The sequence below is a fragment of the Tenrec ecaudatus genome, chromosome 6 (assembly GCF_050624435.1).
Source record: "Tenrec ecaudatus isolate mTenEca1 chromosome 6, mTenEca1.hap1, whole genome shotgun sequence".
In the NCBI taxonomy this organism is placed as follows: Eukaryota; Metazoa; Chordata; class Mammalia; order Afrosoricida; family Tenrecidae; genus Tenrec; species Tenrec ecaudatus.
The window spans coordinates 19,139,829-19,153,412 of NC_134535.1; the positions used below are offsets into that span (position 1 = coordinate 19,139,829).

The 13,584-nt window shown below is 41.5% G+C and overlaps 1 protein-coding gene across 6 annotated transcripts in view; it reads right to left on the reverse strand.

Moving 5' to 3' along the window:
- RIC8B (RIC8 guanine nucleotide exchange factor B) overlaps window positions 1–13,584 on the reverse strand; it is a 161,620-nt gene that overhangs the window by 38,501 nt on the left and 109,535 nt on the right. For 4 of the 6 annotated variants that reach the window (XR_012784875.1, XR_012784874.1, XR_012784873.1 and 1 more), the window contains exons 8-9: window positions 12,616–12,760; window positions 1,490–1,609 (exon numbers count right to left, since the gene is read on the reverse strand). Coding sequence is in view for 3 of the 6 variants with exons in the window: in XM_075551039.1 (XP_075407154.1) it covers window positions 1,490–1,609; window positions 12,616–12,760 (265 nt within the window). In the remaining 3 variants the exon portion in view is untranslated. The remainder of the gene's footprint in view (window positions 1–1,489; window positions 1,610–12,615; window positions 12,761–13,584) is intronic. The other 2 variants (XM_075551038.1, XM_075551037.1) reach the window with 1 other exon arrangement.

Sequence of the window (13,584 nt, forward strand, 5' to 3'; positions counted from 1 at the left end):
GCCAAAACAGACTTAAGCAATTTGACTCGTTTATTATCCTAACAGAGTACTATGCTCCTCTCGAATCCTGGCGAACATCTCTCTGCTCCAACCTCCACCAGATGGGTTTCCTTGCTTGTTGTACTTAATACCACTGCATTTCATTTATCAGTTTCATCTGATTCTTTGGGAAGAGCCAAACACAAATCTTATCATTTATATATTCATTCAGAACTATTTCCCTCTCTGTCGATTTGCACTATGATTATCTTCACTTTGACTATGAAAGTTGTCACAGGAGAAGAAACAAGTCTACTCGACATAAATGAGTTTGCCAAAAGACTGTGAGCAAGCAGTCAGCAGTTCATTTTAGCATTCTCGGGCAAGGCTCAAAGTGGACAAGGGCTGGCTGGACTCCACTAGGCAGCCTAGCTTTAACGATAACGAGGCGGCTTCTTTCTAACTGGCTTCTAGCATACGCTCGCACCGACTGGGCAAAGCTCAGACTCTGCCACCGAAGCTCTACGACCAGCAGCACACTGCCACACTCCCCACGTGAGCGGCTTGTTTTTGCCTCTTCCATGGCTGGGCCTCCTAACCGCTGCTTGTTTCTCTTTCTACCTTTCCTTACTGGTCGGCTTTATGGTCTTTGCATGCCAGTAGCTGCCTCTCTTGACGGAGGGAGACTAGCCATTACATAGTTTTTGTGAAAAATGAGACAACCAGAGGAAATTCACCTTCAGGTGGCAGCTGCCACCCCCACACAGAAGCGCTCATTCAAGATGGCTTTGAAACAGGGACTTGATGTGTGACTATGAAACGAGCAATTTACCCACGTCTGAAAGGATTTCATACTTTCTAATAACTCCTCCAAGATGACTCGCTGATTAGTATACATCTGCCTTAATTATTCTTAGCACTGGCCGGGGCCGGAGGGGATGGAGGTGCAAGGGGAGAAGGGGAGGGAGGTGCTTTTAGAGGCCCTAATGGATATAAGGGCTTATTTTCAGAATGTCCCTCATTTGAGCCATTCCTTTTACTTTTCCCTGCATGATATTTTAGAATTCTTGGTTTTTGCAGCAACCCAAAAAGGCAGAATTGCAAAGTCGCACATCAAATATGAAGAAAAGAAATAATAAAAAGAAAAAGCATTATGATTTGGGACAAAAACCAAAACATACCAAAACAAAAATACAAGCAACAGCGAAACTACTGAGCCTAACTCAGCATCCTTTTGAAGACAGGGCGGTTAGTGGGTTAAATACTGCAGTGACCTGGCCGTTCCTGTCTTAGCTGGGAGGTTTAAAGGTGTAAGAACGCACATCCAGAAGCGGCACATGTAGGAGAACCGTGGTAGCCACGAGAGGCCTCCACTACTGCTGCCTGGGCCACCCTGTTCCAATCAACATGGATTTCCAGAGGTGCTGTTCTAATGGGAACTCTCAGTGTGAGAGACAAAGAAATAGAACATTTTCCGAAACCAAGCAAAAAATGGACGGGCATACAATACCTGGAAAGTTTATCAAGCATGCTGACAAGTTTCATGGCTTCGTATTCTTTTTGTTCTTCTGTCATTTCATCTATGGGGTTTGGCATTGGTTCCTCTAAATGACCAGTGATAAGATTAATGCTACAAAAAGAAAAAAAGGTTATGCTGTATGCTTTCACATGATGCTCTTTCTAGATTCTTCTGGTCCAAGTTGTAAGTTTAATTTTAAGAAGAAAGAGTATAAATAAAAGCCAAAAAAATCGGCAATAATTGTCATAGTAATTTTGTGGTATAGAAGTCCTATAAGAATTTTTAAAAAAAGATGCTTCCTACTAATTTTCTTTGGGAAGTGAGCTACAGCTATTGTTTCTCTAAAGAGTAAAAGTGACTTGCCAACTTAATTTTTTTAAAGGCATGATTGCTTTTAAAAAATACAAAAATCAATGGGTGCCGTTGAGATAAATTTCCTTGGATGCACTGCTTATCCATGATTTATAAAAGGACAAATGATTTTAGGAGGAAAAATGAGTAAATTCATTTTGTGATACAGCATAAAACAAGCATGTAAAAAATAATGGGCAAACTGATGAGGAAGACTGCAATCTGGAAATGAAAGCATGCCAATTTATAATCTCAGGAAATTAGTCCATTAGTGAGACCACAGAGGGCAATGAGTGTTTAAATGAAAGATAAAGCAGAAAAGAACAATTTAAATTAGATTTGATCTGACCTCGATGGAAAAAAAGGGGGGCAGTTGGGATGAAATCCAACCGACCAGGAAACAGGTATACCATTCTGGCTTTCTGGAAATAGAATTAGTATAGGATTTAAGTATGTACAGGACTTAGTATAAATTTTAATACCAAATATGCTAGCCACTTAGATACAAGTTGCACTTTTTTGTGTGGAAGAGAAATACAAGATAATCATTCTGAAATTAAAAAAAAAAGTTCAATCTGCTATCTATCTGTAACATCAACACCTTTCTGGAGAAGCAAAGAAGTTCTACTATCTTTTACTAGTAGCCAAATTGAGATTTATTTTTAATGATCAATATCTCAGAAATTGCTAGTAAACTGCTTTCTAGGGTCCACAAACACAAGTGCTTGTAGAGGCCAGGTCTTCAGGGTAAGCAAATGAGCGAGCGAGTGGGTCAAAAATAAACAATGTGGCATGTTGGGCACTAGGATACACTGGAGGCCAGGGTCAGTCTAAAAAAAAAAAAGATCTCATGGGCTCAAACAATATTAGGCTCATCAATCAGACACCGTGGTAACCCGCCTGCAAACAGCCGTCTTCCTTCTACTTGGGTAAATTACTTTCTTTAACTCACCACAGTTTTCTCACTTGGAATGAGAAGGGTTAGAGCTACTCCTACTCAGTTCCTTTCCCATGCTCCTCAGAGGCTGCCTAACATACAGCATCTCATGGAAGGACCTGGTGGCTACCATGTTCTAAAACACCTAAAGTATCTGCTATTTCTGCCTAAGATCTATACCTGGAATAATGTTTAAAAACTTTTGTCTTCAAAGTGGTGGAACTTCCCTTTCCAAATATACAATCTGAACAGAAATCTGACATATGACACAGATAAAAGTAGAATTGCTCAGGTAGAAGAAAGACCAGGGATGGCCAAGGAAAGCAGGGGCCCAGGGCCCTTTCGGCTTGCCTCCCCATCCACGTCTTTCCTCTTTACCATAGCCCCTAATGTCATTCCAGGAACTCTGGGGATCTGGGAAAAAGGGTTCAAAGACTCATGGCTTTTTTGGAGGTACTTAGCCTTGGTTGTACATTAAAATTACTTGGGAAACTTAAAAAGAAAACGAAGATTGGGTTTAACATCAGAACAACCAAATCTGTATCTGAAAAAATTATGTATGTATATAAACATATATATATTTCAAGTTTCCCAGGCAATTCTGACACCAAATGAGGTTAAGAAGAACCCAGCTGAAGTGCCTGATTCAGACACTGGCCATGAGCTACTACGTCCTCTCGTTTTCCCATGTGCTCATAAGAGCCTTTATCAAGAGGCTATCAACACAAAAGGCTGAACGGGGTAATCACATTTCCCCAAAGTCAAGAACAAAGAGGATTCAAATTGGATTTTTTAGGAGGATGAGTGGAGTTTTGAAGATTCCGCACTACAGATAAAATGCCACCACCGAGGCATCTAACCAGAGGATGTCTACTTTCACTTCTGCTACCTGGTAAATGTTCAAACATACTCAGGCTTCTAAACCCAACCAGCCTCACTGCAGACACAAGACAGCACCCGGAAGGAGGCCTCAGAAGCAAGTGTAAAGAAAAGTAGCAGCATCTATATAATCTACAGGATGCTCATTTGCCTCTCGAAAAGGCAAGGGCTCTCACTTCAACTTTGTGGGGATGTGAGTCAACAAATCGGATGCTGAGACTCCTTAGGCTATAATGGCATTGGCTTAAGCCATCATGTTGCAGGCAGAGACACCGGTCATCCTCGTGCTCGTTACTGCAGCGACCACAGCAGCGCACACCGCCAGGCCGTGGATCCCTGGATGAGGACCCATTTGATCATTTTTTTTCTTGATTCTCTTAAGAGTTTCACAGAAAGGATGTCCGTTTTCCATAAGCTGCCCCAAGTCCTTTGGCTGCTACTATGATTGAATTGCTCGTTCTGACCACACATGCAGTGGGCAGAATGGCATCCTTACAGAATAAGAACCGCACAATCCTTTATCTGTGCAGCAAAACATTCCAGCCCCCAAAGTCATACCAATAGTTACCAGGACACTAATGATGTGAGGGTTCGTAAAATAGGTTATTTTTATTTAACCAACACTGGACACCTTTACAAGCCCACATAGTAAGTGGTCTGAGACTTACTTTTCTACATTTCTGGATCACTCAAACAACACATGCATGCACACGCGCACACGCACACGCTGTCATCACAGTGGTTCTGATTCACGCTAACTACATGGATGTCTGAGTAGAGCTATGCACCATCGGTTTTCAGTGGCTGAGCTTTTGGAAGTACAATTGTTAGACTTTCTTTTGAGGTACCTCCGAGTGGATCTGAGCCTTTCGGCAGCCAAGTACAATTCTGGAGTTTGTTTGGAGACTTTTATTCTAAAGGTGCTTTCAGGACACTAGTTGTGAAGGGCATCTGAAGTGTCTGTGCTCTTGCTTGTAGTACCCCGCCATGCATTTTGTATGACATAAGGCCGCTTTATGAACTGGCCATGGGCTGGAGGCAGCCTAAGAAAAGTGATGAGCAGATCTGTAAGTGCTGACATCGATTTCCAGTCTTTTGATTTCTTCAGCTTGCTGTCTCCTTTGGCTAACATCAGTAGCGCCAGATCATTTAACAGAAGAGTCCTATATAGTGTCTGGCGATCAGAAACACTAGTGTCTAGGGCAAGGGGTCCTCAAACTTTTTAAACAGGGGGCCAGTGCACTGTCCCTCAGACCTGTTGGAGGGCCAGACTATAGTTAACAACAACAAAAACTGAACAAATTCGTATGCACACTGCACATATCTTATTTTGAAGTAAAAAAACAAATGGGGCAAAAACACCTGGCGGGTCAGATAAATGTCCTCAGCGTGCCGCATGTGGCCCGTGGGCCGTAGTTTGAGGACGCCTGGTCTAGGGTCTTAAACATAAATCTTGAAACAAGTAGCCATGTAAGTTAAGTGTGAGCGAAGACCACCTGAAAGCAGCACACCAGCCTGTGGGATCCAAGGTTTATAAAGAATAAAATCCAAGACAAGAGAGAGGGAGCTGTATCACAAGTTAAATTCAGAGCACCCAGTGTGCAGAAGGCTATGAAAAGCCCCAAATCCATGTGCAGGGTCCCACTGTGAACTAAGCCTCTGATGAATACCCTGACCATGACCACGGCCATTTACTAGGGATGTGAATAACCTAACACAGATGTAACTAGGTCACAATTTACCACTTTATAATTTGTTCCTCTTTTGGAGCCACTTTAAATTTATTCTGGTTTTTGATATTTTTCTGCTTTCTTTACAACTGAGCTTTTCCTGTGTTTTATTTTGTTATTGAACTTTTAAAAACTTACTTGGGAAGTACGTTTTCCTGTATGTAAAATCCAAGGTAGGAAATCTATAGAGTAACTGGATTAACAGCTTCTTAAGAGTTATGACAGGGGAGGTTGAGGGGACTTGGGGAGCTAATAACACAAGAAGGAAGAAACTGTTCTAAAATTGAGTGTGGACCAGTTTGTGCACCAGACTGCACAACTCTTTATAATACGACTAAACCACTGATTTGTATGATATGTGAATTTTATGTTAATAAGACTGTTAAAAATAAAATAAAAATGACAGCAGAAAGTCAGAAAAAAAGGTATTAAGGTTCCAGGGTGTATGAAAATTAAAATCAATCTCTCCAAAGAACGGGGCTACAAATGTAGCCAGATGCACAGATGAGCTAGCCAGATAAAATCAGTGAAATGTCAAGCTGCCAAACCAAAGGGGCCTTGTACACAGAGGACCACGGCTATTTTCTACTCGGTGCTGGCTGCCATGTGATAAAGCAGGCCCAATGCTATCAGAACTTTCAATTTTTAAAAACAAGTAGAAAATTCAGATTTTCTCTGAGATATCTAAATTTTAAATGTTGGCAAGTAAGTAAATTATTTTAAGAAGCACTGTATAAAAGCAACACTAAATGAAACTTAAAACCAAATACCCAATACGTGGGTCAAGCCAAGCAAAACGTACTTATGGTGAAATCTAGTCTACAGGCTGACAATTTGTGCCCACAGGAAAGGAAGGGACAGGGTTTCCAAGGAAAGGCATTTTGTGATTAGGGAAGAAGAGGATGGGAAAGCAGATGTTACATGCAAACAAGGCTGGAAATGTCTCTCCAGAAAAAAAAAAACCATACCACACCCCCAAATAACCCACAAGAATATCCGCCTCCCTATACATTTAATAATCATAATGAATACAGCAGAGTGAAATTTACCATATTTTGATTTTCTTGAATCCTCCCCCTCCCCCAGGAGCCCTGGTGGCATAGTGAGTGGGTGCATGATGGGATGCTAAGTGCAAGTTCAGTAGTTGGAAACCACCAGCTTCATTGAGGGAGAAAGGCGGAGCTTTCTACTCCTGTAAAGAGTGACAGTCTTGGAAACTCACAGGGGCAGTTCTACCCTGCTACAGGGTCACTGTGAGATGGCATTGAGTGTGAAAGTTACTCACTCCCCAACTGGAGGTGGTACCTGTTAAAGGCAGTGAACCCAATCCTCTAGGTACCCTGTGCGAGATGCTACTCTGGGGATCGTTCAACGAACAAAATCAGACCCAAAACAAAAATGGACTAAAATTTCTGCCCTCATGGAGCTTATCTTCGAGCGTTGCAATTAAACTTAATGAGAAAGTAATTTACACGATATATTAGAAGGTGGTGTTATAAAAATAGCATCTATGTAAGGAAGCACAAGGTAGAAGATTGAAGATATGCGTGTTGTAATTTTTAGTAAGTGATCAGAGTAGGCTTCACTGAGAAGGTAACATTTGAGTAAAGACCTGAAGGAAGTGAAGGAGTAGGAAGGGGGCTCTTCGGGGACTAGACAACAGGGAGCACCAATGTCAAGACTGAGTTTTAGATATTGTGGGGTATGACAGGACCTGATTTTTATTTTGAAAGGATCACCCTATCTGTTGTATAGAGAACAGACTGTAGAGGGTTAAAAGCAGAAGCAACAAGACCACTTAAGCTATCAGATGACCCTGGAGGGAGAGACATCATTTTACCTGGACCAGAATGGCAGCAGTGATGTAGTGAGAGATGGCTGATGCTCATTATATTATGAAAGTAGAATCTACATATAATCTCCTCCCTGGGGGGACGGACAGTGGAGAAGTGGGTGACGGGAGGCATTGGACGGTGTAAGATATGACAAAATAACAGTAATTTATAAATTGTCAAGGGTTCATAGGGGAGAAGGGAACGGGGAGGGAGGGGAAAAATGAGGAGCTGATACCAAGGGTTCAAGTAGAAAGCAAATGTTTTGAGGGTGACGAGGGAAACAAATGTACAAAAATGCCTTACACAATGGATGTATGTGTGGATTGTGGTAAGAGTTGTACGAGCCCCCAATAAAATGATTTAATTTTTAAAGAAAAAGAAAGCAGAGCCAGAGTGACTTGATGAGAATACAAGTCTGAGCAGATTTACTGATTTAGGAGCCGCTGAATAGAACGTGCATGCTTGTAGGGGTGTGAAGGATGACACAATTATATTTTGGTTCTCTTAATTTTCTGTTTTGGTTATAACAAAGAAAGATAACAGATGCGCTGGGAAATTAATGTAGGTGATAAATGGAGCTCTCCCTTTGGATGAGGTGCAAACATCACACCCCACTGCCATCTAGGCTATCCTGACGCACAGCCACCCCGGCTGGGGCTCTGTCCACCTGCACAGGAGAAGCAGGCAGCTTCATTCCTTTGCACTTCAAAACACAAACTCTGAAGTCAGGTCACTGATCACTGTGAACAGAGAGTCTTGGACAAGTTATTTGACATTGCTGTGGCTAAGTTTCCTCACCTGTAAAATTGGGACAACTCTGACCTCAAAGAACTGCTCTTAGGATTAAATTGGGTAATATCAATAAAGCTCTTAGAACAGTGATTAGCCCATAATACTCAATAGCTGCCAGCTATTGTTACCAATGGCGCTCCTGGCTAGTACAAATGGCTCATGTACTTGATTGTGGGTGGGAGGTGCCTCAGAGGCCTGTTGATCTATTACATCTGTGGAGCACAGTCCTACTCTGACACACGTGGGGCTGCCATCAGTTGGAATTAACTCGAAGGCAAATTGTCTATTATAATTAGCGTCAATGAACCACTTGCTGAAAAGTAAGCAACCCAGAAGCCTCAGATGATCTAGGACTGAATTCTTTGAGTTAAATTGTCACTGCAACTTACATTGTTCAAACGAACCTTGTGGCAACTGTTCTATAGAATTTTCTAAAATTAAATTCAGTAATGATATTTTTTAAAAAGAGACACCAGTTCCTGAAACTGTCTTATGGTATAGGTTTTATTATGGTGTATTTCTCTAACACTGATTCCATATTAGAGAGCAAGGTAAGCTATAAAACCACATCCTAACTGAAATCCTTGCACTCTATGAGAATGGGAAAAACTAGGGTAGGGTGTCATTCTTTATTTCTAAAACATTACTAAATATTTATCACGTGCCAGCCATTCAAGCAGATACATACTGTTCACACACCTAGACCACACATTGTGCCCTGTCACTGAAAATAAGAATGACTTTTAAATTTTGATGCTTTTTAAATGGTTCCCATGCTAGGTTGCTTGATCCAGAGCTAAATAGCCTTGATATAAAACACAGAGAAAACAATGTTGTGAATCTATAGGAAATGAAGTCTGAAGCAAAGCTCAGCACTGTAATTCAGCTAACACACTTGGTCTGTTGCTTTTTAAAATTATATTTAAAAAAGAGAGAATTCAATTTTCAAAGTGTAAAGGTGATGTGAATTCACATATCGCCAAGGCTGGCAAACCTCTGGAACTAGTACGCAGCTCAGTCAGGTACCTGATGGTGACAACGGCGACGACAACAATGGCCACAGCCCAAAGTTGGAGGATGGCACCTCCCACAGGTACCTCAGTGGACAGTCCTGCTGATCTGCATCTGCAAGACCACTGTGTTCACCATCCTTTGGCCCAGGTTTTACTGCAAACTTGGAGCTGCGCTGCCACCAGTGGGACTCGACTCAGAGGCAACCAAAAACAACGACAAAACAACCACAATGGCACCCACTTTATTTCCAACTCTGGCCTTTGAGGAATGTAAGCTTAGATGATACTTCATGACTATTTAACAGTAATAAGCTCCACTTCCTGCCATGCTAGTTAAGTCAAATTATGCATAAATACACCGCCCAACCCAAGCTCAAACTGTACAGAAGAGAAAAATTGTCAAGTTCTTGTATCTGGTTCACTTACTTGCAGAAATAGTGAAAACCAGTCCTAGTGTACGGACACGATAATGGGACTTGACTTTAAAGCAGCACAGCAAAACCCTGCCGAATCTAAGAAAGGCAGTCTCTTGCTAGTGTTGCAGAAGCACTCCATGGAGCTGCTGCCCCAAAGACTGCTGAGAGAAACAGGGTCAACAAAGAATCCTTCTGAGTGTGCGCACTATAGAAAGTTTAAGCTTTAGGATGTGATTCTGAATTAAGGTGGGCAGTCCTGAATGTACGGAGTTTTCCTGCCTAGGTTCTGCCCTCTTTGGCCATCTCCTCCTCTCCTCCCCCTTCTTCAGAGCAGCTCTTTAAAGACACGGCTTTGGACCCTTAGGTTCCCATAACCCTGCCAAATGTCATTAGACACACATCTTTCGATTGCTGGCTGAAAGGATGTTCGGATTCTGTCAGTTCCTGCATTAGGCGACCTCTATAGTCAAGGGGCCTCAGTAAAAAACTTCCCATTTAATTTCTCCTGATACAGCACCTAAGTTTACTGGACAACTCCTAATGAACTTGGCTAGACACACACCAAAAATCTGTGTGGCGTGTAATCTGATTCAATGAATATATTTTTGTCCAAGTGTGCTAATTGCAGAAAGTCATTTCCAGTCCATTAAATACATTTATTTTGACACACAAAGGATTGTTGTGATATCAACTGCCTCCAGAATGTAGCCACCCCACAATTCCTGGTTACAGATTCCATGAAAGGATTACAGGTTACCCTGGTGCATTAATCAGACACCACTTACATCTTTGACAAAAGGACCAGGGCCAACTGGATGAAGGGTAATTTCTCTGCCTCTGCTAATACTAGCAACGGTTGTGAATAAATGTATCATTATAAACAAAACAGAATCTTGGGAACTCAGATTGGTGAAGAGTAATTATGGGGCAAGTTACAGACAGTAACTTTATAAACTTGATTCGACTGGCAAAGAACCTGGGGTATTTGAAGTTTTCCCAACCATTTTTAGGGGAAAAGTTCTTTTGAGTTCTGTGGAGCATCTCAGACTATTAATGGTTGTCTTGCTTGTAACGGACTTTGTTCACTATCACTTGCAGAGGGAGCCTATGAACAAGTATTTTAAAGTTATAAACACTCTACGTCAAGCTTTGTCACTTCAATGAGAGATGGTTTAGGAGAAAAACAGAGGCAAATCTACATGAATGAGACAGATATAACTATCTTCGCAAGACTCGTATTTATGCTGTAATGAGCAATGCTTATAAAAAACACAATTTAGAAAAACTTTGCAATGGTGGCTATTCAGACCAGCTAAATAGCATTTTTATAAATAGGTATAAGTCAGATTCCCCAGGCAAAAGATAATTCCAATTAGGGATTTAAGGCATTTAAGTTTAGAAACTTTCTATGACACAGAGCCAAAGAAACAATCTCAAACATGAAGGTCCTTGATTAAAACAGGATACTTTTCTGAAATGTAATACTACTTTCCTGATGTAACCACAATTCTATTCCCTAGATGACTGGAAGAGACCCCGTGTCCGTGCGTTTCCTTAGAGTCCCCTCTTATGTGACCAGGAAGAGTTCTGGTGCTTGCTAGTGCCCATTACCAGCGTGAAAGTTACCTACCACACAAGATCAGCAGTACACGCTGATAGGTAATGCTTTCAACCTTCAACACGCATGCAACATTTCTACCTTAGTTGATTGTGTCCACGTACCCTGGGATACAATGAAAGCTCAACATAACTTTTACTTTCATTTACAAATAAAAGACTTCTCAAGTGGTACATTTTTATGGCTCGAATGGGCAATATATAAAATAGCAAATTGATATGGATAAACCAAGAGTTCGGAAGACTAATAACTTAGAATGACGAATTCTATACTTCAGGAGAGAGAACGCGTGACCTCTCTAATAGGCCAAAGGAAAGGTGCATTATTGCTGAGTCTTCTGACATTTGGTGGGTAGGGATGCCAATTTTTCACATCTAAAAGGTAGCAAACTTGAAAATGTATTAGTTGTTGTCAGCTTTCCCCTAAAAAATCTTTTCCCCTCTTAGGCACATCCTACAATCCGTATGGTGAAAGTAAGACTGGTCTACTCAGTCCTGCTAAGAAGCAGGTTATCTACACCCTATCTGATTAGAGCATAGTCATTTCTTTAACTTCTGACAACTTCATTATGTGTATATAAACAGGGCATTTTAAAAAAGGGACCGAATTTGCAGGCAGTGATTTTCTAGTCTTGGTTACCTACTAAGCACTACATGAAGGTCATCATGCTCCAGAATACTGCTAGGAGAAAGCACAGTGTGTCGACATCACTGATAACGCCAAAAGGGAAGTGTACAACTTTTAACATTTGTTAGGCCAGTAATAAAAAATAGAAAAAAACTGAGCTTAAATAACTCCTGAAAAAGCAGAGCCTAAGACATTTAACTAGACGGAGAGTTGTCGGGTGAAAAGGACAGGCAGGAATTAAAAGCAAGGGGTGGGGTGGGTGGGTGAGAGAGCTTGTCTTGGAATGCAATAGAAGAGCATCTGTAATTCGCAAGCATATTCAGAGACGACTTGATAGGGTCTCTCATTTGCCTGTTCAAGGAACTAGTACGTCTGTTAAAAGAGAACTCCTCGAGAGTCTGTTCATGAAAATCCACCATGCCACCAGATCCCTGCCCTGTTCCCAGTAACCTGTCTCGTTGCCATTTTATTGGGCTCTCATGGAAGCAGAAGATCAGAATGTATATACAGTCTATTTCTGAGAAACACTGACATATCAAATAACCAACTTAAATACTTGATCTTGGTTATACCTTGTAAAATCTCAACCTCTGGAAAGGAAAACAAAGAGTGAGCAATAAGATTCAAGTATGTGGTCACAGATATTAAAACATCAGCTCTCCCAGTACTTGGGGGGAGGATAAACTGTGCATGTTGAAAATACCACGCAGCAGAATATTTCTAGCAATATCCTTCCTCAATCACGTAAAGCCACTCTTTGAAGGCCTTAGCAATGAAACTGCACCTCAAAACCATGGGCAGAAAGCCTCCAAATCCACAAGAGAAAAGAGACACTTGGAAAATCAAAGGCAAAGGGAGTAAAAAGCAAATAACCAATTGAAAGGCACAAGGCTGGATGATGAGAAACTTGATACTATACTTTGGTTTTGCATTTTTGTATTCTTCAGTGTCTGTGTCCTCGTCCTCTGAGTACCAATTGTCTCCTCTTCCTCCAGTCAAGAGGCCCCTGGCCGCCAACAGTCCCGCAGCATTCCCATAGCCAGTGTATTTCAGCAGGCTATCCACTGCAAAACAGAAGAGGGTTTCAGACAGGAATTCTTGGTGCTCACCAGCACACCAGCATCACCAACCACTCACCAGCACAAAAAGGTCAGAAAGAACAGGTCACGGCAGTCCATCAAGTGGAGGGGTTTTAAAATGGTGGTGGTGGTTACACTGATCTACCTGCAGATTCTCCAAGGTACTTTGAGAATCAAGACTTGTTTTGTTTTTTTAATTAAATACTTTTATTGGGGGTTCTTACAGCTCTTATCTCAACCCATACATTCATCCACTGTGAAAAGCACAGTTGCACATACGCTGCCATCATCACTTTCAAAGCATTCTCTTCCCACCTGAGCCCCCGTCAAGAGATTATTCTCAGGTATCAGAAATTCAGACTATGATTCTGAACACACTTTGTGGCAGAAGTGGGGTTTCGGTGACTGACAGGCCATTAGTATGGATGGCACTTTGGGTATCTGATTTCAAATCTTACTTCTTTATCTAGTTTTAAGGAAATAATGAGAAACCAGAGTTAGTAAAAGACAGATAGGAACTTTGGGAAACAAGGTAAGACAGCTTGCTACTTTAGACCAACTAACAGAGAAAATCAACCATGAGCCCATGAGAAGGGGGCCCACGAGTGAGACCGTCTGACTTTCAAACATGGCTCCACCACTGACTGACTCTGGCACATTATCTTGCAGCTCAGTAATTGTTTTGTCATTTGCATAGTCAAATAATCTATGGCACAGGTTAACTCACACAAAGTACTCAGAAAAGTACCTGGCAAAGAGCAACACCTGCTGGCCCTCTGCTGACATGGGATCAAGGAGCCCTAATGGCA